The sequence below is a fragment of the Hemiscyllium ocellatum genome, chromosome 23 (assembly GCF_020745735.1).
Source record: "Hemiscyllium ocellatum isolate sHemOce1 chromosome 23, sHemOce1.pat.X.cur, whole genome shotgun sequence".
NCBI classification, from domain to species: domain Eukaryota; kingdom Metazoa; phylum Chordata; class Chondrichthyes; order Orectolobiformes; family Hemiscylliidae; genus Hemiscyllium; species Hemiscyllium ocellatum.
In genome coordinates, this window is record NC_083423.1 from 26,577,543 (window position 1) to 26,602,549 (window position 25,007).

At 40.3% G+C, this 25,007-nt stretch overlaps 2 protein-coding genes across 3 annotated transcripts in view; one reads left to right on the top strand and one right to left on the bottom strand.

The window, feature by feature from the left end:
- Positions 1-25,007, top strand: part of fbxl13 (F-box and leucine-rich repeat protein 13) — a 236,483-nt gene that overhangs the window by 104,990 nt on the left and 106,486 nt on the right. Inside the window, exon 6 of the mRNA XM_060842551.1 lies at positions 17,530-17,582. Coding sequence (XP_060698534.1) covers positions 17,530-17,582 — 53 coding nt within the window. The remainder of the gene's footprint in view (positions 1-17,529; positions 17,583-25,007) is intronic.
- Positions 1-25,007, bottom strand: part of lrrc17 (leucine rich repeat containing 17) — a 60,352-nt gene that overhangs the window by 32,649 nt on the left and 2,696 nt on the right. The window contains exons 1-2 of one of the 2 annotated variants that reach the window (XM_060842827.1): positions 4,528-4,625; positions 3,411-4,298 (exon numbers count right to left, since the gene is read on the bottom strand). In XM_060842827.1, coding sequence (XP_060698810.1) covers positions 3,411-4,161 — 751 coding nt within the window. In that variant the 5' untranslated portion in view covers positions 4,162-4,298; positions 4,528-4,625. Of the gene's footprint in view, positions 1-3,410; positions 4,299-4,527; positions 4,626-25,007 lie in introns of those variants that run through there. The other variant, XM_060842826.1, reaches the window with a different exon arrangement.

Sequence of the window (25,007 nt, forward strand, 5' to 3'; positions counted from 1 at the left end):
GGTTGGGTTTTCGGACAGGTTACGTTATTCGGTAGTCTGTTCTTTTTTTTGTTTCTGTTTCATTCAGTAATCTTGTATATAAATTCTGTTTTGTTTAAAACTAAGTGATTTGACCAGCTGCATCTCTCCTGGAATATCCATTTACACCTGCCTAAAAAAACTAGCAAAGTTAGGGTCTGGACTACTTTCTTGAAATGTTGAGGGGTATGGCCTGGTCCATAACAGTAGGAAGAATAGAGATTTGTATTATTTTCTAAACAGGAAAAGGCTTTGGACATCTGAAGCACAAAGGGACTTAGGAATCCTAGTTCAAGGCTTGCTTAAAGTTAACATGCAGGTTCAGTTGCCAGTTAGGAAGTCAAATGCAATATTAACATTCATTTCCAGAAGGCTGAAATACAAGACCAGAGATGTGCCATGGAGTCTATACAAAGCTCTGGTCAGACAATATTTGGAATAATGTGGGCTGTTTTTGGCCCCGTATCTAAGGAACGATGTGTTGCCACTGCAGGGGATCCAAAGGAGGTTTACAAAAATGATCCCAAGGATGAAGTGCTTGTCATATGAGGAGCAGCTTAGATTCTGGATATGTACTCAATTAAATTTAGAAGGAGTGGGAATCTGATTGAAACTTACAGAATACTGAGAGGCCTGGTTGAGTGAATGTCGAGAAGATGTTTCCACTGGTAGGAGAGACTAGGACCCAAAAACACAGCCTCAGAGTGAAAGGATAACCCTATACAATTGAGAGGATGAGGAATTTCTTCAGCCAGAGGGTAATTAATCTGTGGAATTAATTGCTGCAGAATGCTGTGAAAGCCAATTCATTGAGTTTAATTAAGACAGGTGGTTAGGTTCTTAATTGGCAAAAGGATCAAGGGTTGCAGGAGAAGGCAGGAGAATGATGCCGAAAAAATGAACCATGATTGAATGATGGAGCAGACACGATGCACCAAATTATGCTCCTATGTCTTACGATCCAAGGTAGCAGCTCACCGCCATCTTTTCCAATACAATTAGAGATGAACAATAATTGCTTTCAGACCAGGGAAGCCCACAACCCCTGAATGAATAGCAAACAAAATTATGCTGGCCAAAAATGCTGCCTGAGCCAGTAATGAACAAGTTCCGTGATTAAATAAAAAATGAGAAAGTATAATTTACCTCTGTCAGTTATATTGGATGTCATTTTGACATTGATAAGAACCATTTCAATACTGTGGCACTGAGAGAATCCTGACTGTAGGGATTCAAAAATGGACTGCTGGCAAAGATGTATAAGATTTTGAGAGGTACCAACATGTTTAAGGACTTGAGAAAAAAAAGGAAACTGGAGACAGTAAGGTGGTTTACAAGAATATTGAGGTGAAATGTTAAGGATAAGAGTTGTTTGCATTGTGTGGTGCATAAATTAACTATATTTTAGGACTATAACTTTGTATAATAACAGTGTTACAGTTTATGACTGCATCTTTAAATTTTTGATAATGGAAGGAGTCATGTTTGCTGGTTAATAGTGACCAGAGATCATATAATTGTTGAAGATCAAAGGAAGCTTCAATTTATTATCTAGGGAGGCAGATGGAATGTATTTATGCTGAAAGGTTTTCTCAGTTACAATAAATAGACCCTAAGTCTCCCAAAGTACCAGAAAGGTATTATAAGTGTTAAGTTGTAAACCACTGTGTTGTCAATTATCCCTTCGTTTATCGAATGAAAGGAAATCAGAATCAAAAATATCTGATTAACATTTCTACTTTAAATGCGTCAATACTAAGCTAATGTATTTTCTATTGCAATACAAAAAAAGCAAAGGAAGCCATTTTGAGATTAGGTTATGTATATTTAGACACAAAGAGAAACATCATAGATAGACAAGTATTTGCAGTTTTGTCTTGAGTGGTTTGCAGCCAACTGAGAGACATAGGGAGACCTGCATTATAAGCAAAGAAAATGCTGACGAACAAGCAGACTGTGGGTGGGAGCCCATGCTTAGATTGAGGACTGACTCATTAGCAATTTAATAAAGAATGGAAATTTTGGAGAGCATGGATAAAGATTAATATTTCTCTCCCATGACAGAGAATTCTGGAAATAGAAGTTACTCAGCTGAGAATGTGGAAGAGAGGCAAGGCAATCAGTTGGAGGCTGGGAGCATTGTGAACTATTTTCTATGGGAATGATAACTTTGTAGAGAGCATGGTATGTGATGTTGCAAGGGATCTTTTATTTTTATAGTTTAATGCAGAAGTTACTTATCAAAGAAAATAGTTTAGTTCCTTTTGTCATTTGATGCAGTAAAAGTTTAAACATGTGAAATTTTGTCCTATTCTTTCAGCTATTTATTGAAATTATTGGTCTCTGTAGGGGTTTTATCTGGGTAATGATAGAGTCATAGAGATGTATAGCACTTGCATTTATATGAATTAAACTCCATCTGCCACTTCTCAGCACATTGGCCCAACTGATCAAGATCCTGTTGTAATCTGAGGTATTAGATTACTTTTAGATTAGATTACTTACAGTGTGGAAACAGATCCTTCGGTCCAACAAGTCCACACCGACCCTCTGAAGAGAAATCCAACCAGACCCATTCCCCTACATTTACTCCTTCACCTAACACTACAGGCAATTTAGCATGGCCAATTCACCTAGACTGCACATTTTTGGACTGTGGGAGGAAACCGGAGCACCCGGAGGAAACCCACGCAGACACAGGGAGAATGTGCAAACTCCACACAGTTGCCTGAGGCGGGAATTGAACCCAGGTCTCTGGTGCTGTGAGGCAGCAGGTGAAGAGAGAGAACGTTAACAATATTTGGCAAACATAGAATCATAGAATCCCTACAGTGTTGAAGCAGACCATTCAGCCCATCAAGTCCACACCAACCCTCTGAACAGCACCCCACCCATATCCACCCCATCCTTGTAATCTCACATTTCTCATGGCAAATCCACCTAGTCTACATATCCTCAGACACTAAGGACAATTTAACATGGCCAGTCCATCGAACCTGCACATCTTTGGACTGTGGAAGGAATCTAGAGCACTTGAAGAATATATAAATTCCACATGGACAGACAGCCAAAGATAGAATCAAACTCAGGTTTCTGGAGCTGTGAGGCAGCAGTGCTAACCACGGAGGCACTGTGCTGCTCCAGGACAGGGAAACACACTTGGATGTGCCACAATTTAATGGAATTAAGTAAGAAACTGGAGGTAGGTATCATTGGCAGAATGAGCTCCAAGTGAGTGGAGATTGTACAGAACCTAGAAAAAGATGCAAGTATCTGGAAGGTACCATGACCTGGTATATTTTCTAAAGAATTTTCACTGTATTCTAAAACCATATTAAATCACAAATTAAATTTCAATGCAAAATTGCTTGTAATTTGAAAGTCACACTGACCTTTATTTTGGCAATCTATTCTTGACTTTGGGAAAAGGTAGATGTTGCATTTTGTGGAGTCAGCGGTATTTTGGATCGGTAAAGGACGCTCATCATTATTCTCATCCTGGCACAGCATGCTCACATTGATTGTCTTTAACTTATGACCAGCAAAATGTTTCGGAGCTTCACATTTGGCTAGATTACCTAGATTTCGTTGACCAGGGATCTGCAACTTGGTGATCATTTGGTCCAACTTACAGTTGCAATTCCAAGGGTTGCCATAGATGCGCAGATATTTTAGTTTGGGGATAGGCACAAAAACCTCCTCTGACATAAACTGTAATTGATTGTGCTGCAATAATAAAGTAGTCAGTTCATCCAGTCCCTCAAATGCACCTTCGTCAATATATGCTATAGCATTTCGTTGTAAGTCGAGACTCTTCAACTTCTTTAACGTTGAAAACATCAAGGCCTTTAACCTATGTATTTTATTTCCTGCTAACTGTAAATGAACAGCATCCCTTGGCAAATTAGGAGGAATTGTAATAAGTTGCTTATCTTGACAATCCATTATTTTTTCATTTTCATGCAAACTTTCACTGCATATGGTGCTTAGGAATTGATCAAATCTTTTGACATGAGTGGAGCGCTTTTTGAGACATTTCTTGCCACAGTCCCTCATTCTGTTTCCATGGCTGCCATTCTTAATTTTCACGAACTCTACCGCTCTACAAAGGAGTAGCACCAATATAATCCTAATTACTTGCATCCTGATATCCAGATGATTCCAGCAACAGACTGATGACTTGAAACTATACTAGAATCCAAAGAAACTTGAAAACTAAGATAGCCTCAAATGATTTGGGTTTTGGACAGACTTGAACCAATTGTTCCATGCAAGGCAGTCTGTGAAGAAAAAAATTAAGTATAGTTACTAAACCATTATGGTAAAGTAGAAATGGACAAGTTAGAAATGTGACAGAAACATAGATCATACAGCAGATAAAGTATAACTGAAAAAGGACACATTGGCTTTGATTCAGATATTTATTATAAATTTAGTGAGGTTACCAATTGTTTTACCAAATCACACTTAACTTGCCTGGTTTAAATTTAAGCAAAGCTTGGCAATTACCTGTCAGTCATTATTTGGTGCGTTCTCCAACACCTCTACCAATTAGAATCTATTTGTCAATCAATTGCAATTCTCTTTTCAATCAATTGAAAAAGATTGATTTCTGTTTGCATTGGTGTTTCTTGTAATTGACCTGATGAGTGAAAGATGAAAAGTTTCAAGAAACTGTCTTTTATCAGCAATGCTCAAGTTCTGTACTACCAAACTGTAAACAAGTATTAACTTAACAATACATTGAGAAAATAGGCCTGTCATTTATCTTAGGCAGTAGTGCAACATGAACATTAACAAATCAATAGCTAGTTCTCTAATGGATTCAAGAAAGCAAAATCATTTTTGGTAGTGGTTGGAAGCCAGGCCTCGAAAAGTGAATGAAGCAGCCATAGCACTGGTTTTGATCAGGCTGTCTAATTTCAAGAAGCAGATTTTAATGAGTCATTAATATCACTGGACTAGTAATCTAGAGGCCTAGTTGAATATTTTGGACTCTCCTTATCAGTGAATCTATTTGACATGGGTTCAAAGCCCATCACCACAGCTTCTGGAATTTTAAAAATGCCGAGTGGCCAAGAAACTGTTCTTGTTTGTGGAAACTCCATGGACCTCCAATAGCATTTCGAGGAGGTATTCCTGCTGGTCTGGTCCGCATGTGACTACATACCCACGGCAGTGTGGTTAACTTTGAAATGCTCTCTGAAATGGCCAAGTAAGCTATTCAATTAGATCAAAAAAAAGGAAAATCAGACAGAGCATCCAGCATTGACTTAGGCATCAGAAACATCAATGGTAAACAGATCCCCATCACAGAACCTCAGACCTGTATGGCATGGAAATAGACCCTTCAATCTGACTAGTCTGCATTGAACAGACACCTAAACTAATCTAGACCCATTTCCCAGCATTTGGCTTATATTCCTCTAAACCCTTTCTATTCACGTACCCATCCAAATGGCTTTTAAATGTTGTAGTTGTACCAGCCTCCACCACCTCTGGCACCAAGTTCCATTCAAGCACCACCATCTGCGTGAAAATGTCCCTTTTGAATCTTTCCCCTCTCACCTTAAACCTCTGCTCTCTAGTTTTGGATTCCCCTACCCTGGGAAAAAGACCTTGGCTATTCACCCTATCCATGCTCCTCATGATTTTATAAACCTCTATAAGGCCGCCCCTTGGTCTCAGATACTCTGGGAAAATAGCCCCAGCTTATTCAACCTCCCCATACAGCTCAAACCTCCAACCCTGGCAACATCCTTGTAAATCTTTTCTGAACCTTTCAAGTTTCACAATATCTTTCCTATACAGGGAGATGAGAATTGAATTCAATATTCTAAAAGTGGCCTAACCAATGTCCTGTGCAGCTGCAACATAACATCTCCTATACTCTAGGAATTCACTCAATCCCAACTGTCTATCCCTGATATAAGCCTCCTTCATTTTGTTGACCAAAGCCTCAATTTTTCTGGTCATCCAACATTCCCTATACCTACTAGCTTGCACCAAAAAGAACATGCTGTCACGTAGCTCTTGTATCTCATTATAAAAGGCCTCCTACTTTCCAATCATGCCTTCACCTGCAAAAAGCCTCCCAATCAATGTTTGAAAGTTCCCATCTAACACTGTCAAAATTGGCCTTACTGTAATTTAGAACTTTAACTTTTTAATCAGTTGCATCCTTTTCCATAACTATTTAAAAACTAATAGAATTATGATCACCCCCCCAAAATGCTCCCCCACTTACACCTCAGTCACTTGCCATGTCTCAAGTTTCGCTCCTTCTCTAGTAGGTACATCCACATATTCAATATGAAAATCCTCTCCATCTAAGGCCTTAATATTATGGCAGTGCCAGTCTATGTTTAGAAAGTTAAAATCCCCTACCATTCCAACCCTATTATTCTTACCAACCCTGCAATTTTTCTTAACAACTAGGTTTTGTGCCAAAACTGGGACATCTGTAAGCAGCCATACATAATCAATCTCACATAAAATTATCCCTTACAGACAATATCCCAGATAGCAAATATCACTATCCCTGCGTATATTCTGTTTCACTGTCAGTTGATAACATTGTGGTATCCACATTGGAGGGGATTTTGTTATGTGTCCTCAACACTGACTGTGTACCCGATGAAGTCTAATGGCAACACAGATCAAATATAGGCAAGGAAACCTTCTGTTGATTAACATCTACACCATCCTTGTTCCCTCATCTAATGAATCAGTACTCCTCTCGGTTGAACACCACTTACAGCAAGTAGCAAAGGCACAGCGTGTGCTATGACTGATGGGCTTCAATGTTCATGACCAACAGTGGTTCAGTAGCACCAATACTTAGTAAACTGATATATATCCTTTAGGAGTCAAAATGATACTTGGTCTGTGAGTAGGTGGTGAGTGGACAACAAGGAAAATTTGTCTAGGCCTTGTCCTCACCAATCTGTCACTGATGCAGCTGACCATGACAATATTGGTAGGAGTGACCACTGCATAGTCCTAGTGGACACAAATTTTCATCTTCAAAGTGAGGATACCTTCAATTTTGTTGGGTTGCACTACCACATAAATGAAATAGAATGCAAACAGATCTAGCAACTCAAGACTGTTCATCTATAAGGCACTATTACCAGCACCTGAATATATTAAAACATAATCTGTAACCTAGGCCTGGCTTACACTCACTCTCCTATTATTATCAAGTGAGGGGATCAACTCTGAGTTGACCCCATGCAGGTAAGCAAAGTTAAAAATGAGATATAAACCTAGTGATGCTATAACACAGGAGTAAATCACCGAAGTAAAGAAGCATGATGCACTAGACAGAGCTAAGTGATACCACAACCAACAAATCAAATCCCAGATCTGCAGTTCTGCCACACCTAGCTATGAATAGTAATGGGCAATTAAACTACAACACAAATATCTTCCATCCTCAGTAATAGGAGAATCCTGCATATAATTGTAAAAGGCAAGGCTAAAGCTTTTCAGCCAGGAATACTCATTGGAAGATTCACTTCAGCTTTCTCCTGAGGTCCTCAACATTATAGATGTCAGCCTTTAATCATTTTGATTCATACAATGAAATATCAAGGTAGCAGTGAGTACTACAAAATGATTCATATTACCGAAGACTTGTGTTCCAGAATTAACCACTAACCCTGCCAAGTAACTCCAGTACAGCAACAAAGTGACATTGACATAGTACATAAAACATTATAATGAAGTACAGTTCTGCTGACCTGTGGAACCAATCTGAAGCCTATCGATCCATCCATATGTTTTTCCACTGACCATTTAAATGCCCTAATAGTTGGCAAGGCTACTACTACTGCAGGTAATGTGTCCCATGCCCCTTCTATTCTGAGTAAAGAAACTACTTCTGACATCTGTCCAAATCTATCACCCCTCAATTTAAATCTACGTCCCCTTGTGCTAGCCATCACCATTCGAGGAAAAAGGTTCTTACTGTCCACACTATCTAACCCTCTGATTACCTTATATGCCTCAACTAAGTCGCCTCTCAACCTTCTCTGTAACGAAAAATAGCCTCAAATCCTCAAGCTTTCCTCATAAGACCTATCCTCCATACCAGGAAACATCTAGTAAATCGCCACTGCACTCTTTCCAAAGCTTCCTATAATGGGTTGACCAGAACGGTGCACAATAATCAAAGTGAGGCCGCACCAGAGTTTTGTACAGCTGCAGCAGGACCTTGTGGCTCCGAAACTCAGTTCCTCTACCAATAAAAGCTGACACACCATATGCCTTCTTAACAACCCTATCAACTTGAGTGGCAACCTTTAGGGATCTATGTACATGAACACCAAGATCTCTCTGCTCATCTACATTACCAAGAATCTTAGCATTACTTTTTACTCTGGTTGTTCCTTCCAAAGTGAATCATCTCATACTTTTTAGATTAGACTAGATTAGATTAGACTTACAGTGTGGAAACAGGCCCTTCGGCCCAACAAGTCCACACCGACCCGCCGAAGCGAAACCCACCCATACCCTTACATTTACCCCTTACCTAACACTACGGGCAATTTAGCATGGCCAATTCACCTGACCCGCACATCTTTGGACTGTGGGAGGAAACCGGAGCACCCGGAGGAAACCCACGCAGACGCAGGGAGAACGTGCAAACTCCACACAGTCCACACTTCTCCTCATTAAACTCCATTTGCCACCTCTCAGCCCAGCTCTGCAGCTTATTTATGTCCCTTCTGTAACCTGCAACATCCTTTAACCCTATCCACAACTCCACCGACCTTAGTGTCATCCGCAAATTTACTAACCCTTCCTTCTACGCCCTCATTTAGGTCATTTATAAAATGACAAACAAAGGTGGCCCCAAAACAGATCCTTGTGGTACACCGCTAGTAACAGAACTCCAGGATGAATATTTCCCATCAATTGCCACCCTCTGTCTTCTTTAAGCTTACCAATTTCTGATCCAAATTGCTAAATCACCCCCAAACCCAATCCTCCACATTTTGTGCAATAGCCTACTGTGGAGAATCTTATCAAATGCCTTACCGAACTCCATGTACATTACATCAACCGCTTTGCCCTCATCTACATGTTGGTCACCTTCTCAAAATAACTCAATAAGGTTTGTGAGGCACGACTTACCCATCACAGAACTGTGTTGACTATCCCTAAGTCAACATTTTCCTCACTAGATGATTATAAATTCTATCTCTTATAACCTTTTCCAACACTTCACCCACAACTCAAGTAAGGCTCACTGGTCTATCATTACCAGGGTTGTCTCTACTCCCCTTCTTGAACAAGGGGACAACATTTGCTATCCTCCAATCTTCTAGCACTAGTCCTGAAGACAGTGACAACAAAGATCAAAGCCAAAGGTTCTGTATTCTCCTCCCTGGCTTCCCAGAGAATCCTAGGATAATTCCCATCTGGCACAGGGGATTTATCTATTTCCATACTTTCCAGAATTGCTAACACCCTCTTGCGAACATCAATCCTGTCTAGTCTAGTAGCCTGTATCTCCTCGACAACTTTATTTTCCGTCAGCATTCTCACTGATAAAAAGACATTCATTTAACACTTCCCCCATTTCCTCGGACTCCACGCACAACTTCCCACTACTACCCTTGATTGGCCCTAATCTTTCTCGAGTCATTCTTTTATTCTTGATATACCTATCGAGAGCTTTAGAGTTTTCCTTGATCCTATCTGCCAATAACTTCTCATGTCCCCTCCTGGCTCTTCTTAGCTCTCTCTTTAGATCTTTCCTGGCTAACTTGTAACTCTCAAGGGTCCTAACTGAGCATTCACGTCTCATCCTAACATAAACCTTCTTCTTCCTCTTGACAAACCACAGCTTCAATAAACCACGGCTCTTTTGCTCGACCACATCCTCCCTGCCTGACGGGTACATACCTATCAAGGACACGCAGTAGCTGTTCCTTGAATAAGCTCCACATTTCAATTGTGCCCATCCCCTGCAGTTTCCTTCCCCATCCTATGCATCCTAAATCTTGCTTAATCATATCATAATTGCCTTTCTGCCAGCAATAACTCTTGCCCTGTGGTACATACCTATCCCTTTCCACCTCTAAAGTAAACATAACCAAATTGTGGTCACTATCACCAAAGTGCTCACCTACCTCCAAATCTAACACCTGGTCATTTTCATTACCTTGTACCTAATCCAATATGGTCTCGCCCTTGTTGGCCTGTTTACATATGTGTCAGGAAAACCTTCTGCATATGTTGGACAAAAACTGACCCATCTAAAGTATTCGAGCTATTGTATGTCCAGTCAATATTTGGAAAGTTAAATTCCCTCATAACAACTACCCAGTTACTCATGCTCCTATCCAGAATCATCTTTGCTATCCTTTCCTCTTTTGTTCCATCTCTGGAACTGTTTGGAGGCCTATAGACAATTCGCAATAGGGTGACCTCTCCTTTACTGCTTCAAACCTTAGCCCATACCATGTCAGTAGACGGGTCATCAAACGTCTTGTCTGTCACACTGTACTATTATCCTTGACAAACAATGCCACCCCCACATCCTTTACCATCTTCTCTGTTCTTACTAAAACAACTATATCCCGGAATTTCCAACAACCATTTTTGTCCCTGCTCTATCCATGTCTCCAAAATGGCCACAACATCGAAGTCCAAGGTACCAACCCATGCTGCAAGTTCACCCACCTTATTTTGGATGCTCCTGGTGTTGAAGTAGACACACCCCAGACCACCTTCCTGCTTGCTGGCGAACTCTTGCGACCTTGAAACCTCATTTCTGACCTCATTACTCTCAACCTCCTAGACACCGGAACTACAATATAGGTACCCATCCCCCGAATCTATCTGGCAATGTATGAATATTTTCTCAGACATGTCCAAATCCAGCCCAGCCAATGAATATCCCATCAGATTTCTCTTGATCATCAGTAAAGTGATGGGAAGATGTTGTTGACAGGGCTCTCAAGTGGCACTTGCTCTACATTAACTAGCTTGCAGACACTCAATTTGCTAATCAACTTCTAACCTCATTACTATCTCGGTCCAAACATCAACTGAAGAACTGAACTACAAAGTAAGCTGATAGTAATTGCCCTTGATGTCAAGGTAGCATTTGATACACGTGGCATCAAAAAGCCCTTGGAAAACTGGAATCGGTGTAAGTTGGGAGAAAATTGTGAGCTGGTTGAAGTCATACTTTCCAGAATTGCTAACACCCTCTTGCAAACATCAATCCTGTCTAGTCTAGTAGCCTGTATCTCCTCGACAACTTTATTTTCCGTCAGCATTCTCACTGAAAAAAAGACATTCATTTAGCACTTCCCCATCTCCTCAGACTCCACGCACAACTTCCCACTTCCCAGAGGGAGATTGTTCTGGTGTTGGATGTCAGTTAATTCAATACCAGGATATTACTGCACAAGTTCTTCAGAGTAGTGTCCTGTGCTGAACCATCTTCAGTTGCTTCATCAAAGACCTTCTTTCCATCTTAAGTCAGAAATGGAGATGTTTCCTGATAATTCACCAACGTTTGGTACTATTCAAGACTGTTCTGATACTGAAGCCTCCATGTGCAACAAAACATGGACAACATTCAGCTGGAGTTGATATAAGGAGCAAATGTTAATTTGCCACTTAAGTGTCAGGTAATAGCTAATCTGCAACATTCAGCACTACCATCGACAGTTCCCCACCATCAAAATTCTCAGAGTCCCCATTGACCAGAATTTGAACCAGAACAGCCATATAAATGTGCCTACAAGAGCACATTCATCTCCTAACTTCCCAAAGTGTATGTCCACTATCTACAAGTGAAAGCCAGGAATGAGATAAAATACTCTCCACTTGCCTTGATGAGTGTAGTTGCACTCAATAGGATGACAATTCAGGGCAAAGTTGACTGCTTGATTGACATCCCATGCACTAGTTTTAATATTCACTCACTTCATCACCAATGCACAATGTCAGCATTTACTAGATATATGCGCCAATCACCAAGACTCCTTCAACAACACATTCCAAAGGAGAAGAACAGCAGATGCACAGAGCAGTACTGTCTGTAGATTTTCCTCAAAATCATACACCATCTTGACCTAGAACTAGGCCAGAAGTGGTAAAAAAAAATGGTGAGAAGGAGGGTGCCTCCATCCTTCCGATAGGAAGGAGACCAGAATTGCATACAATATTCCAAAAGTGGCCTAACCAGTGTCCTGTACAGTTGCAACATGACTTCCCATCTCCTGTACTTAATACTCTGACCAATAAAGGAAAGCATACCAAACGCCTTCTTCACTTCCTATCTACCTGCGACTCTACTTTCAAGGAGCTGTGAACCTGCAATGCAATATCTCTTTGTTCAGTAACACTCCCTAGGACCTTACCATTAAAGTGTGTAAGTCCTGCTAAGATTTGCTTTCCCAAAATGCAGCACCTCGCCTTTATCTGAATTAAACTCCATCTGCCACTTCTCAGCCCATTGGCCATCTGATCAAAATCCTGTTGTAATCTGAGGTAACCCTCTTTGCTGTCCGCTATACCTCCAAGTTTGGTGTCATTTGCAAACTTACTAACTGTACCTCTTATGCTCACATCCAAATTCTTTATATAAATTACAAAAAGTAGAGGACCCAACACTGACCCTTGTGGCACTCCACTGGTCACAGACCTCCACCTTCTTTATGGTTGACTTATTTTAGCTGCAGCTACAAGATTGAAGCTAGTGAAGCTAGCCATCCTTAGTTTCATACAATGTTATTACTCTGTCTGGAAGATAGCTATTCTTTCTATCGTGTCTATATTAGAACTAATTTTTATCATTATTAAATGAGGGAAAATCAGAAGGCTTCCATCAGTTTGAAATGTTGACTTTAATTAAACAACAGGGAAAGCAAAGACTGAGCATTTGCATTTGGGATTAAAAAGGGATACTTACCTATCCAGCATCAACACATTTATAGTAAATGAATGATGTCTTCACCCAACTCAGTTTTATTGAAAGTAGTTGCCAAAGAAGTCCCAAGTGAGTTACTGTGTCCAGCGCTTCAGAGTTGTGAGTTGATGAAGGTGACATTCTTTCTGTTAAATGTCACAACTCTTTTACTCAATGATACTCTGATTCTCAGATCCTCATCATCAAGAACCTGCTCCCATTTCATGCTCCAGCTGTCCAGAGCACAGCAGGAAGGATTATTTTGTGCCCTCTGTGTGTACAGTACTGCACTGAACCCCTAGAACTGTGCAAGCATGGAAACTTCACATTGAGGCATCATATGGCTTCCACTAGGACTATTGAAGGCAAGTGTTGCATAGTATATTTGGAACTCATGATATGATATGCTTACGACCACGCGTGTGCAGACAAAAATGCCAGAATTGCTCCAATAGATGACAATAGATGACATATTTGTTAGCACCCCCACATCTCATTCATCTGGAGAACATTCTATCAAAGATGAAAGACGGTGAGCCTTCAGCACTTTTTTCACATCATGAGGAGACATCTTACTGGTCATTTTATGAGGCTAGAGATTGCTTCTGGTTCTGAGTTTCCATATTTCCTCATTAATCTCAGTAGCCTCTCTGTGTTCAGTGACCACAGAAATGAGAACAGATACTGTACTTGGATCCATCGTTGATGGTTCTAATGGCCTATGTGGGGAATATTAGATACAAGGCAGCTTCTCAATAGTATGGTCAAATAGCAGTTACAGCAAATACAAATGACAATATTCTCTATATATTGTTACATGGAGGCCTCTGTGTGGGTGGAGAGTGGTAATGACCATCAGCGATCCCTGCTCTGTTGTCTCCTACCGTTAAATATTAAGTCCATAATTATTGTCCTGTCTATATCCAAGCATGCTGCCTCTAAACCTGCAGTTGACATTCCTAAATTCTCCATCTCTTTAGTGGCCCATAATAACCTGTACTGATTTGGAATGAAAAGACACTCAGGACAGACTGTGGCCTAACCCTCTGACTTGGAAAGACAGCACCAACTGAAGATTGACCAGACTCTTGACTAATATTTGTGCAGTTCCCCAACTGATTTAACATTAATCCACTGCAGCACTGACAATGGCCCACTCCCCTGGCTGTATTAATATGGAACCTCTGACTCTGAATGCATTAATTGTCTAACTGATTATATCCAAGCTTCTGGATGGATATCAGATGTTGCATATTACTAACAATGATGACCCCACCCCACCCTGGATGGTGATAATCCCCTTTGACTTGACTAGGCAATACTCCTTTCACCAATGGTCATTTGGTGAAGCACAGTCATTACCTTTGCCACATGAGTGACTGGCACATGTTGCAGGTGTGGCATTAATGTAGCATATCATACTGCAGTAAAACGTCTGCCTCCTTCACTGATAAGTGTTGATAAACAAGACAGGCTGCCTGGCTTTGTATTTGCACTAAAAGCAATACAGAACTACTGTGAGCCTGTATTCTCTGAAAGACAAAGAAAACAGATGCTCTGAGCATTCAAGTAGGTGCAAGTCAGTAAACACTAAGAAGGCAAGCTAAGATTTCGGAGATGCACCCAGCTACAATGCATGAGATGGGTACTTCTCCCTGTGCACAGATCGAACTGGCAGCAACATTGCAATTTAAGGTGTTGGTGAACTCCAAAGTGCAGTGTGCAATGGTGAAAGGTATTATAAGTGAGTTGGAAATGTGCCATGATGACATGGTGAGGCTGTTGCTTTGTGGATGCTAACCTCCATGTTTGGAGGGGCAGATGGCCACAGTCCAAGGAGCATACTTTGAAATGTTGGGGAATGCTAGCCAAAATGAATACCTAGAAAAGACACTGGCAAGCTGTAGTCACAACGTAACCACTTCAACTTTCATGTCAGGAAATGGTGCCATCTAGTTTCTTTCTGATACCTGGGAAAATAGCAACCATGTCTAAGTGAGTTAAGATTAGGTAATTGTATGATGTTAATGCATGCAATAACACACTTGCTGCTTACTTGTGAGATTCTCAACATTGAGGAAAAAAAGTCAGAGTTTCAATAAGGTTTCAATGGTTAGATGAGAATCTCAATTTCTCGTTCTTGCCATATTTTTCCAACTGTATTTTAAGTGTTGGAGGTGATTTCCTCAAATTCCAGGATCAGCAATTACTCTTGTATGTACAGTTGCAATTGTTTTGGAACTCTGGAGGACAAAAGATCAAAACAACAGCACCTTAAAAAAGGAGAAAGACAAAGGCATTAACCACATGGTCAGAGAAAGAAACCTATACTGTCTGACACAGCAGTGATTCTACACAGTTACTGCCTTTGTTGTTTGAGTTCAAGTATCTCTGGATATCAGAGTATGTCTAGGAAGAATTAACAAACAGCGAAAATCACAGCTGACCTTGGAGGAACCTCTATGGGAGAGCTTACAGCACAGGAACAGGTAAGTGCAGTTTTGAAGCCTTGCTGTAAATCCACAATAGTGAGTAAAGTGGGTTCTTTCTTGATTGTATGTTTTATTGAGATCTTTCCCTTGATTGTGGTGCATGTATGTAAAGAGCTGCCAAAGGAAGTGGTGGAAGCTGATCCAATTACAACATTTAAAAGGCATCTGGATTGGTATGTGAATAGGAAGGGTTTAGAGGGATATGGACCAAGTGCTGACAAATGGGTCTAGACTAGGTTAGGATATCTGGTCAGCATAGACAAGTTGGACCAAAGGGTCTGTTTCCATGCTGTACATCTCTATGACTCACTGTTGTCCACATTGTTTAGGGCCTAAGAAAATTCTGCCCAATGCCTCTATCATGCCCAGATCAAGTTCCCAAAAAAATTACAAAACGTCAATGATAACAACTTTAGGGTTAAACGGTTAGTAATCTTACTTACTTATTATTTATCCACTTACTTATCCCAAACTTTGTTTGAGGAACTGAATATTCAATTTTGTTCTTTGATGGAAACATTCATATAATAAAAAACCCTACCTAACTATAGTGGAAATGTCGGCAATAACATGTTTCTGCTGATACCAACTGAGGCAACTGAAATGCACTTTGAAAAAAAAATCAATTATTTGTTTTATAATTTCTAAAGTACAAAATAATGTTTGAAACAAAAGCTTTAATTTATTATACATTGCACATTATTATAATAAGTATATTTCTTGAATTTTCTTTTGTTTTTTATAAGTACAAATTCCTACAATGCACACATAGATCTTAATTGTTCAGCCATTAAGTTTAGATTATTGTAGGCATGGTAGAATTAATTACATAGCAAAAATCTAAAATAACTATATTCTCCATCTTATCACACATGACACCAAAGCACATCTTCTTGTATGTTGTTCCCGATCTTTTTCCTACTGTGACCTATTAAGTAAACTGTGGGATTTATGCGTTTTAAAATATAGTTTATTGTAATTTTTACTTTTGGTTTTTGAATGATTAAAAGGGAGGTTTTCTGAATGTTTGAAGCTAATAATTGACTTTTCAGTATTTCTGTAGCCATGATTACATTTCAAACAGTTTGATGCTTAGCTTTAGAGTGAATTGGTTTTGTTCATCATTATTTAAATATTGTTTATTTTAGATTGTTTTGTGAACCAGAAAGGTAAATAAGGGAAACGTAATTTTACTTTGCATTTGGTGCAGACCTGTGAGGTCCTTGGAATAATATATCTGTATAGACCGGTGCTCCTGTGAAAAAAGTGATATAAAATGAAGTAAGCTACCTTAGAGTGAAGAGTTAGTATTTGTCCCAGACTAGAAGCATTGGGATAAAACACTGAAGTTACTTAAAGCAGAGTACATTTAATCAGGTGTATGATAATGCCAGGAAAAACCTGTTTGCAATTCCAATCTAAAGGCTGAAGTCATAAGTGATTTAAACCTACTGAAGTGAGCTAGAGTGTCTCTGGTGTAGGTATTGTACAAGTTGCGTTTTGGGTGCAGTCTAAAATCTATTTTGTTTGTTTTCAATTTATAAAATAGCGTTTTGGTATTAATGGCTTTATATTTTTACTGTGGGTTTAAAAGTATTTTAATTTGTGATGCAAATAGATGGTTTGATTTATTCTGTTTTACCTTCTTTTCTTATTAAACACTTGTTTTCTTGTGAAAGCAAAATCTTCAGCATTGTGTGCTTACGTTTCGGCAAGGTACCACTATGTGATAACAGAGACAAATCTAAAATGATTTTATCAAGTCAAGTTTCTGTCTGATATCTGACAACAACAGCAGTTTGGATATGACAGACTCAATTTTGAGGCTTAAAAGTTGTTGCAATCCCTCAGTGAAAGCTGAGAGAGCAGGATTGTTAGAGTAGAGGTATAGATTTTACAACTCATATCAAAGTTTCACAGTGCCATTGCTGCCTCAGAATTAGTGATTCCAAAAATTCAGCTTGTGACTCCACTAGGGGTTCTGACCTCAAATTTGGGAAACCCTCAACTAAATATATACACTTTTCTAATGCAAAATAAATATTTACAGTGTATTATACAGTTCTTTTTTATGTATTTCAGGTGACTGTCGAAACCTGCAGGATCTAAATTTAACTGAATGTGCAAATTTAACTGTAAGTTAAAATCATGTTGCTTAAAATGCTGATCCATACAAATACCTAGTTAAGAGATAATTCCTTATTCTTGGAGGAAATTTAAGTCATCTACTGCTTTAGGGCAGCACAGTGGTTAGCACTGCTGTCCCACAGCACAAGGAACCTGGGTTTGATTCCACCTTCAGGCAAATGTGTGAAGTTTGCAAATTCTCCCAGTGTCCATGGGTTTCCTCCCACAGTCCAAAGATGTGCAAATTAAGTGGATTGGCCATGTTAAATTGTCCATAGTGTGCAGAAGGGTGCAGGCTAGTTGGATTATGGGAAATGCAGAGTTATAGGGTAGGAGCTGGGTTTTGGTTGGTGTGGACATGATGGGCTGGATGGCCTGCTTCCAGGGAATCTATGTTGAGAATGATATAAGTTAGCAATTGAATGCTGAAGCTTTATTCCCTACTGTGTTGCTGCCTTTTTTGAATTATTTTCCTGCTGTTTTGGGAGTGATGGAGGTAATTGCTCATTTAGGCAGTTGAAATACAATGAAAATCCCATTACATTAGGTGGAAAACTGATTGAGTTAATTCATAAGCACGTTGCAACTTTCCCACAAAACCAAGTTGATAGCTGTCAGAAGGACAAAAAAGCCTTCAAGTTAATTTAAAAAAAGAATTTTCTTCTGACAAGCAACAAGCACAATTTTCCATTCGAACCCCAGACCACCTATTGCATTCCACTGAATTGGGCAACTGATAAGCAGCATAAAGGGTGAGACCCAAGAGGTAAAATTCTCAAAATAAGGTCTGCAGACCTCAAAATTAGCCTTTAAGCAGCCAAAACCAGTCGAAGATTCAAATCTAACTGTGTGTGTGTCACTGTTTCCTTAGACCAAAGTTGCACCTTAGTTCAATCTCCTTTTCAGGCAATATCTGCACTACATATACATTCTAATAGGGACCACTAAATATATGAAAGGAAAATACATGACTGATTTTCCCCATAACTGACCCATTCCTGATGAAGGGCTCTGGCCCGAAACGTCGAATTTCCTGTTCCTTGGATGCTGCCTGACCTGCTGTGCTTTAACCAGCAACACATTTTCAGCTCTGATCTCCAGCATCTGCAGACCTCACTTTTTACCTGAATATATAGCTCAATTACAATATTCACCAGTATTGCAACTGAGACCAAATAAGTTAGGCAGGCAAAAGATAGGAATCTAAATGTTACTATTTTATTACTATACCACATCCATCCATTGAACTGTCAGAGGCACTGTATGCCATTTTTGTTCTTAATGCACAAAATTATGAAACAGAAACAATGATAGACTTCTGCCATACTTTGGAACGACGCAGAAAAAGGTTGAGATGTTGATGCATCAGATCTGACGATATTTTGGAAATTCCAATTTGTCTTGTAAGGGGATCTTCACTTAGCAATTAGAAATCCTGTTGTGATAGGGGGTTATGATAATGGTGAGGGTAAGCATTCCTAAATCCCTGACCTCTAAAATGCCTAATTTTAAAAAAAGATGTAGTATTTGCCCCTTTATTCAGAAAGCTAAAGGAGATACAAAGAAGCTTGGCTCACTCCATCCTGCTCAAGATAGCTGGAAGTTGCTGAAGCTTCCAGCAACGTGGATAAAACAGCGCAAAAGTTCCCAGAGAGATGCAGCACAACTTATCCAACAAACTATAGCATAATTGGATCTCCATTATTTTCTTGGGGATATAAAAGGAAGTACCCATATGAACTTCAGAAGAATTTTGGTTTATTGATTTGCATTTAAGATCAACATTTTTAACATCTACTGGAATTATAATGGGTTTCTATTATTCTTTTGTTGTTAGCCCTGCCTTGAAACCCCATGGTTAAGCCTACAGTTAACTCATGTACGTGTCACATTATTATCATACACATCTCTGCAGTCACTCCCTCCTTAGTGTCAATCCCAACTTCCTGTCCTCCTGTCAATGTTCTTCCTATTCATCATCCCTGCAAAGGTTAATTTCTTCAACTATTTTCTTGACTTACTGTTTCAACCCACCATAGAATTAAGTAAGTTCCCTTGAAGCCGGTCATTTAGCACAACTGATTTATATCAGTGCTAATAGTTCAAATGACCTTCCTCTCATTCAACTGATCTCTGTCCAACTGCCCCTATCCTTTCTTACTCTTCGTCTATCAAGCAAAATGCAAAAACATTGTGTCAAACATGCCATTTGACAATTTCACATTCATGAATACTTTGTGGAAAGAAATTACTCTTCAATGCTTTATTTGACTTGTTATAGACTATCTTATATTTATGCTTCCTTGCTTTATGCTCACCCAAAAGTATAAATAATTTGTGCAGAATACTGTGATCATCTTATAATCCTGAAAACCTATAACAGTTTTCCTCTTTTTCAAGAGAAAACCTACTAATTTTTCCCATTAATTATATCTCCTCCACTATTGTTCTAAGTCTGGTAAATATTTTCCGAACATATGCTACTGCTTTAAATTTTTTTTTGTCGTATGAAAGGGTAGCACAATGGTTCAGTGGTTAGCACTGCTGCCTCACAGCGCCAGGGACCCAAATTTGATTCCAGCCTTGGGCAACTCTGGGTGGAGTTTGCACGTTCTCCCCGTGTCTGCGTGGGTTCACTCCAGGTGCTCTGGTTTCTTCCCACAGTCCAAAGATGTGCAGGTTAGATGAATTGGCCATGCTAAATTGCCCAAGTGTTTAGGGATGTGTAGGTTAGGTGTATTCATTAGGGGTAAATATAGGATAATATGGTAGGGGAATGGGTCTGGGTGGGTTACTCTTCGGAAGGTTGGTGGACTTGTTGGACCAAAGGACCTGTTTCCACACTAAGGGTTCTATATAGTCTATATCAGAGCTGCACTTGGCATTCAGAGTCATCTACTTCCCTAGAATGGTTGCAGTAGAATTGCTGCTTAAACCTAAACAAATATTTGCTGTATTTGAGCTTCCAGAAGTATTGTGTGCAAGCAGTGGAAGGAAGTAGCCAAGGTCGTAGCTGTCAACAATATTACCCAACTTATGATATTTCAGGCCCAGATTTGTTTGCCATTGTGGAGTGCCTCTGCATGTATCATTGTCAATTTTTGCAGCGGTGGGCTTGTGAACACATTTCACACATGAGCAGCGGCTTTTTTTGTTAAAAACGTATTCACGGGATTTGAGTATTGCTTGTGGGCTAGTATTTATTGCCCATTCCTACTTGTCCTTGAGAAGGTGGTGGTGAACTACCTGCTTGAACTGCTGCAGTCCATTCAATGTAAGTATACTCAAAAACCATTAAGGAGGGAGTTCCAGATTTTGTAACCCAGCAAGAGTAAAGCACAGAGATATAGTCCCAAGTCAGGATGGTAAATGGCTTGGAGGGGAATTTGCAGGTACTGGTGTTCCCAGGTGTCTGCTCCCACTATTCTTCTGGAAGATAGAAGAGGTCCTGGGTCTGGAAGGTGCTAAGCAGTATTGAAGAATTTCTGCAGAGTATCTTGTAAGTAGTGCACACTTCTACCATTGAGCATTTGTGGTGATGGAATGGATGTTTGTGGTCGTGGTGCCAATGTTTGTGGATGCAGGCTGTTTTACCATGGATGGTGTCAACTCTTTTGAGTACTTTGGAGCTACATTCACTCAGGCAAATGGAAAATATTCATAACTCTCCTGTGTTGTAGATGGTGGACAGGCTTTGAGCAGTTGGGAGCAGTTTCACATATGAACAGCAACTCTTTTTTTTGTTAAAAACTTATTCACAGCATTTGAACATTGCTTGTGGAACATGTTCACAAGCCCTATGGTGTCCGGCAGGAATCCTGCAGCAAGTAATTTACCTCCCAACTGCTCAACGCTATCTACAACACAGGAGAGTGATGGAATATTTTCCATTTGCCTGAGTGAATGTAGCTCCAGCAGTATTCAAAAAGAGTTGACACTATCCATGATAAAACAGCCTGCATGGTTCTAGCCGTGGTATTTTTATAGCTAGGAGAAAGTGAGGACTGTAGATGCTGGAGATCAGAGCTGAAAATGTGTTGCTGGAAAAGCGCAGCAGGTCAGGCAGCATCCAAGGAGCATGAGCCCTTCTTCAGGAATGTGTCAAGCAGGCTAAGATAAAAGGTAGGGAGGAGGGACTTGGGGGAGGGGCGTTGGAAATGCGATAGTTGGAAGGAGGTTAAGGTGAGGGTGATAAGGTGAGGGTGATAGGCTGGAGTGGGGGTGGGTGCGGAGAGGTCCGGAAGAAGATTGCAGGTTAGGAAGGTGGTGCTGAGTTCGAGGGTTGGGACTGAGACAAGGTGGGGGGGGGAGGAGAAATGAGGAAACTGGAGAAATCTGAGTAGTCCACTTCAATTTCTGGTTACTCCCAGGATGTTGATAATGGCAGATTCAGCGGTGGTGATTCCATCGATTATCAAGAGTTGATGGTTAGATTCTTTCTTAATCGAGACGGTCATTTCCTGGCATTTGTGGGGCACACATGTTACTTGTTGGTTGTCGGTCCAAACCTGGATATTGCTGCACGTGGACGGAAACTGCTTCATTATCTGAGGAGTTGTGAATTATACTGAACATTGTGCAGAACATCTCTATTTCTAGTCTTATGGTGGAGGGAAAGTCACTGATGAAGCAGCTGAAAATAGTTGGACCTAAGATGCTACCAAGGAATTCCTCCAGAGATGTCTTGAAGCTGAGCTGACTGTCCTCCACAACTACAACCACATTTCTTTGTATCTAATATAACTCTAACCAGTGCAGACTTTCTTCACCCCAATTCCCATTTACTCCAGTTTTGACTGGTATCACCCTCAGGGCAAAGTGAAGATTGCAGATGCTGGAGAAAAGTGTCGTACTGGAAAAGCACAGCAAGTTAGGCAGCATCCAAGGAGCATGAGAATCAACGTTTCGGGCATAAGTCCTTCATCAGGAATGCAGGGCGTGGGGGAAAGGAGCTGAGAGATAAATAAGAGGGGGGTGGGTGGGAAGGCGAAAGCGATGGGGGGGGGTGACAGTGATGGGTCAGAGCAGAGGATGGAGTGGATAGTGGGAAGAAAGATGGATAGGTAGGACAGTTCAAGAGGTCGGTGCTGAGTTGAAGGTTTGATTTGGCAGGAGGTGGGGGGAGTGGAGATGAGGAAACTGGTGAAATGGCGACATTAATGCCATGTGGTTGGAGGATCCCAAGGCAGATGATGAGGCGTTCTTCCTCCAGATGTCGGTTGGCTAGAAGTTGGTAGTGGAGGTAGCCCAGGAGCTGCATCACCTTGGCGGAGTTGAAGTGGTTGGCCACAGGGCGGTGGGGTTATATAGCGCATGAGTCCCACACTCGTTCTCTAATTTTCTGCGAGTTAGCATCCTGTCTCCCCAATGTAAAGTAGACCACATAGAGAGCAATGGTGTGTCACACTCAGTCAAATGTGGCCTCTATATCTAGGGCAGTTTTACTTCTGGAATTCAGCTGTTTTGTCCATGCTTGAACCAAGACCTGTAATGACAGCAGGAGCTGACTAATCAAGTGGAACCCAAACCGAGCGTCAGTGAGCACTTACTGAGCGCCATTTGATAACAGTTTCAATAACACCTATCATTTTGTTGCTGAGTGACATTTACATGATGAAGAAATAAGGAGTCTGATAAGAATTGTCCAAATATTTGTGGACAGGACAAAACTGGATAGTGTGCCACATTATTATCATTGAAGCAACATACCGCAGATGCTAGAAAACCGAAATAAAAACAAGAATTGCTGTAGACACAGCATCTGTGGAGAGAAAAACAGAATTAATTCTTCAAGTCAAGTCTCAAGATTCTTTTTTGGAATTCCAGACCTGCTGACTTTCTCCAGCATTTCTACTTTTAATGGCATATTGCTGGGTAATTTCATGACCTACCTGGAAATGAGTGCCAATATTTGAGCCCTGCTACTCCTAGAGTTGTTACAGAAGTTAAAGATTTAATCAAAATACTCAGAGCCCCCAAATTACCTGCTTGATTGACTGAAGTTAATAGGTTGTACTCACCAGGTTTCTGTCCTTAACAAGGACTTTTATTTATTATAAGAAATCAGTTTTAACCACAGAAAAACAAAAATACAAATTGTCAACATGTAACTCTTCTAGTTGAACCTCTAGCCCCTCTTGAACCCGACAAAGACAAATGCAAGATAGACCAAAAAAAACAAATGTGGATATTATGGATGAAAAACAAAATATCGGGAAGCAAGTCACCAGCACATGTTCATAGGATTCAATGAGGTGTCTCCTTTTGTCTCTTCCAGTTCCCTCTGACAACTGATCCTGTATCCAAATCTTTTCAGTTCTTTGCTGAAGACACCCTGGAGGGACTGAGGAAGGGTAGTTGACACATGCATTCAGTGTTCAGTTTCTCAGTCACTGGCTAGAGCCAACAGCTTATAGCAAGTGGTGGGAGTGATAATCTTTCAGGTTTTGGTTATTCCATTGCAGAATGAGTAAAAGAGGGTAGCTGTCTCTTGCAGTCTGGAGGTCATTTGCATTAAGTTGTTCAGACACACACTATCCACCTGCCCAGGAGTTATTGTTATGCTAATGATTCCAGGCCTCCACAATTGGTCCCAAAACCATTCAGCAGTCTGTCCACCGGCAAAGGTACTAAACATACACTCATTCAGGTGCCTGTGGCTCAAACAACTTACCTCTTTGCTTGAGCAAAGCAACTCTGGAAACATAACTCAATGAATTCCAGCAACTATTTTTTTATAAGTGCAGCATTTCCTTCCACTCCTTGGTTTAAGATAGTCCTTTTATCATTTTCACCCACAATCCAAAATAGAGAAGATGAAGATGATGTGGTCTTCACAGTAAATGCTAGTGTTATTGTACTAGAAAGTTTGATTAGGAATGAGATTTGTTTTGATGTACAAGTCCTGAGTTCTATGCTCAGAACATCATCACAGCCTTTGCTATATCCATATGTACAGCCATTTCTTAATCTCACATGGAGTGAATTAAATTAGTTGAAAATTGTTACCTGTGATAGTCAGGAGGAGACAAGGATGGATTGACCACTCATCATTTCTAGCTGAAGTGTACTGCATAACTCCATCATTCAGGTTGGCAACATTTATAGAGCTCCCCTTCCTGTTAGTTATTAACTTATCCACCACTGTTAGAACTGGAATACCTGACCAACGAGAAATGTATTGGAATGTTGGTGTGTAGAGGTAACAAAGGCACGGATGTGAATTTTAGCAGCAGATGAGCCAAGACAAGGACGCTGTTGAGTGGTATTGCAGAAGTGGGAATAAGAAGTCTTCGTAATGTGCAAGTATGAGATATTAGCTTGCCTTGGGATCAATTATGACACCAACGTTGCAAATGTTCTGTCTTAGTATCAGAGTGTTGCCAGGGTGAAGGATGAGATCCGTAACTAGTGAATGGAGCTTTAAATAACAT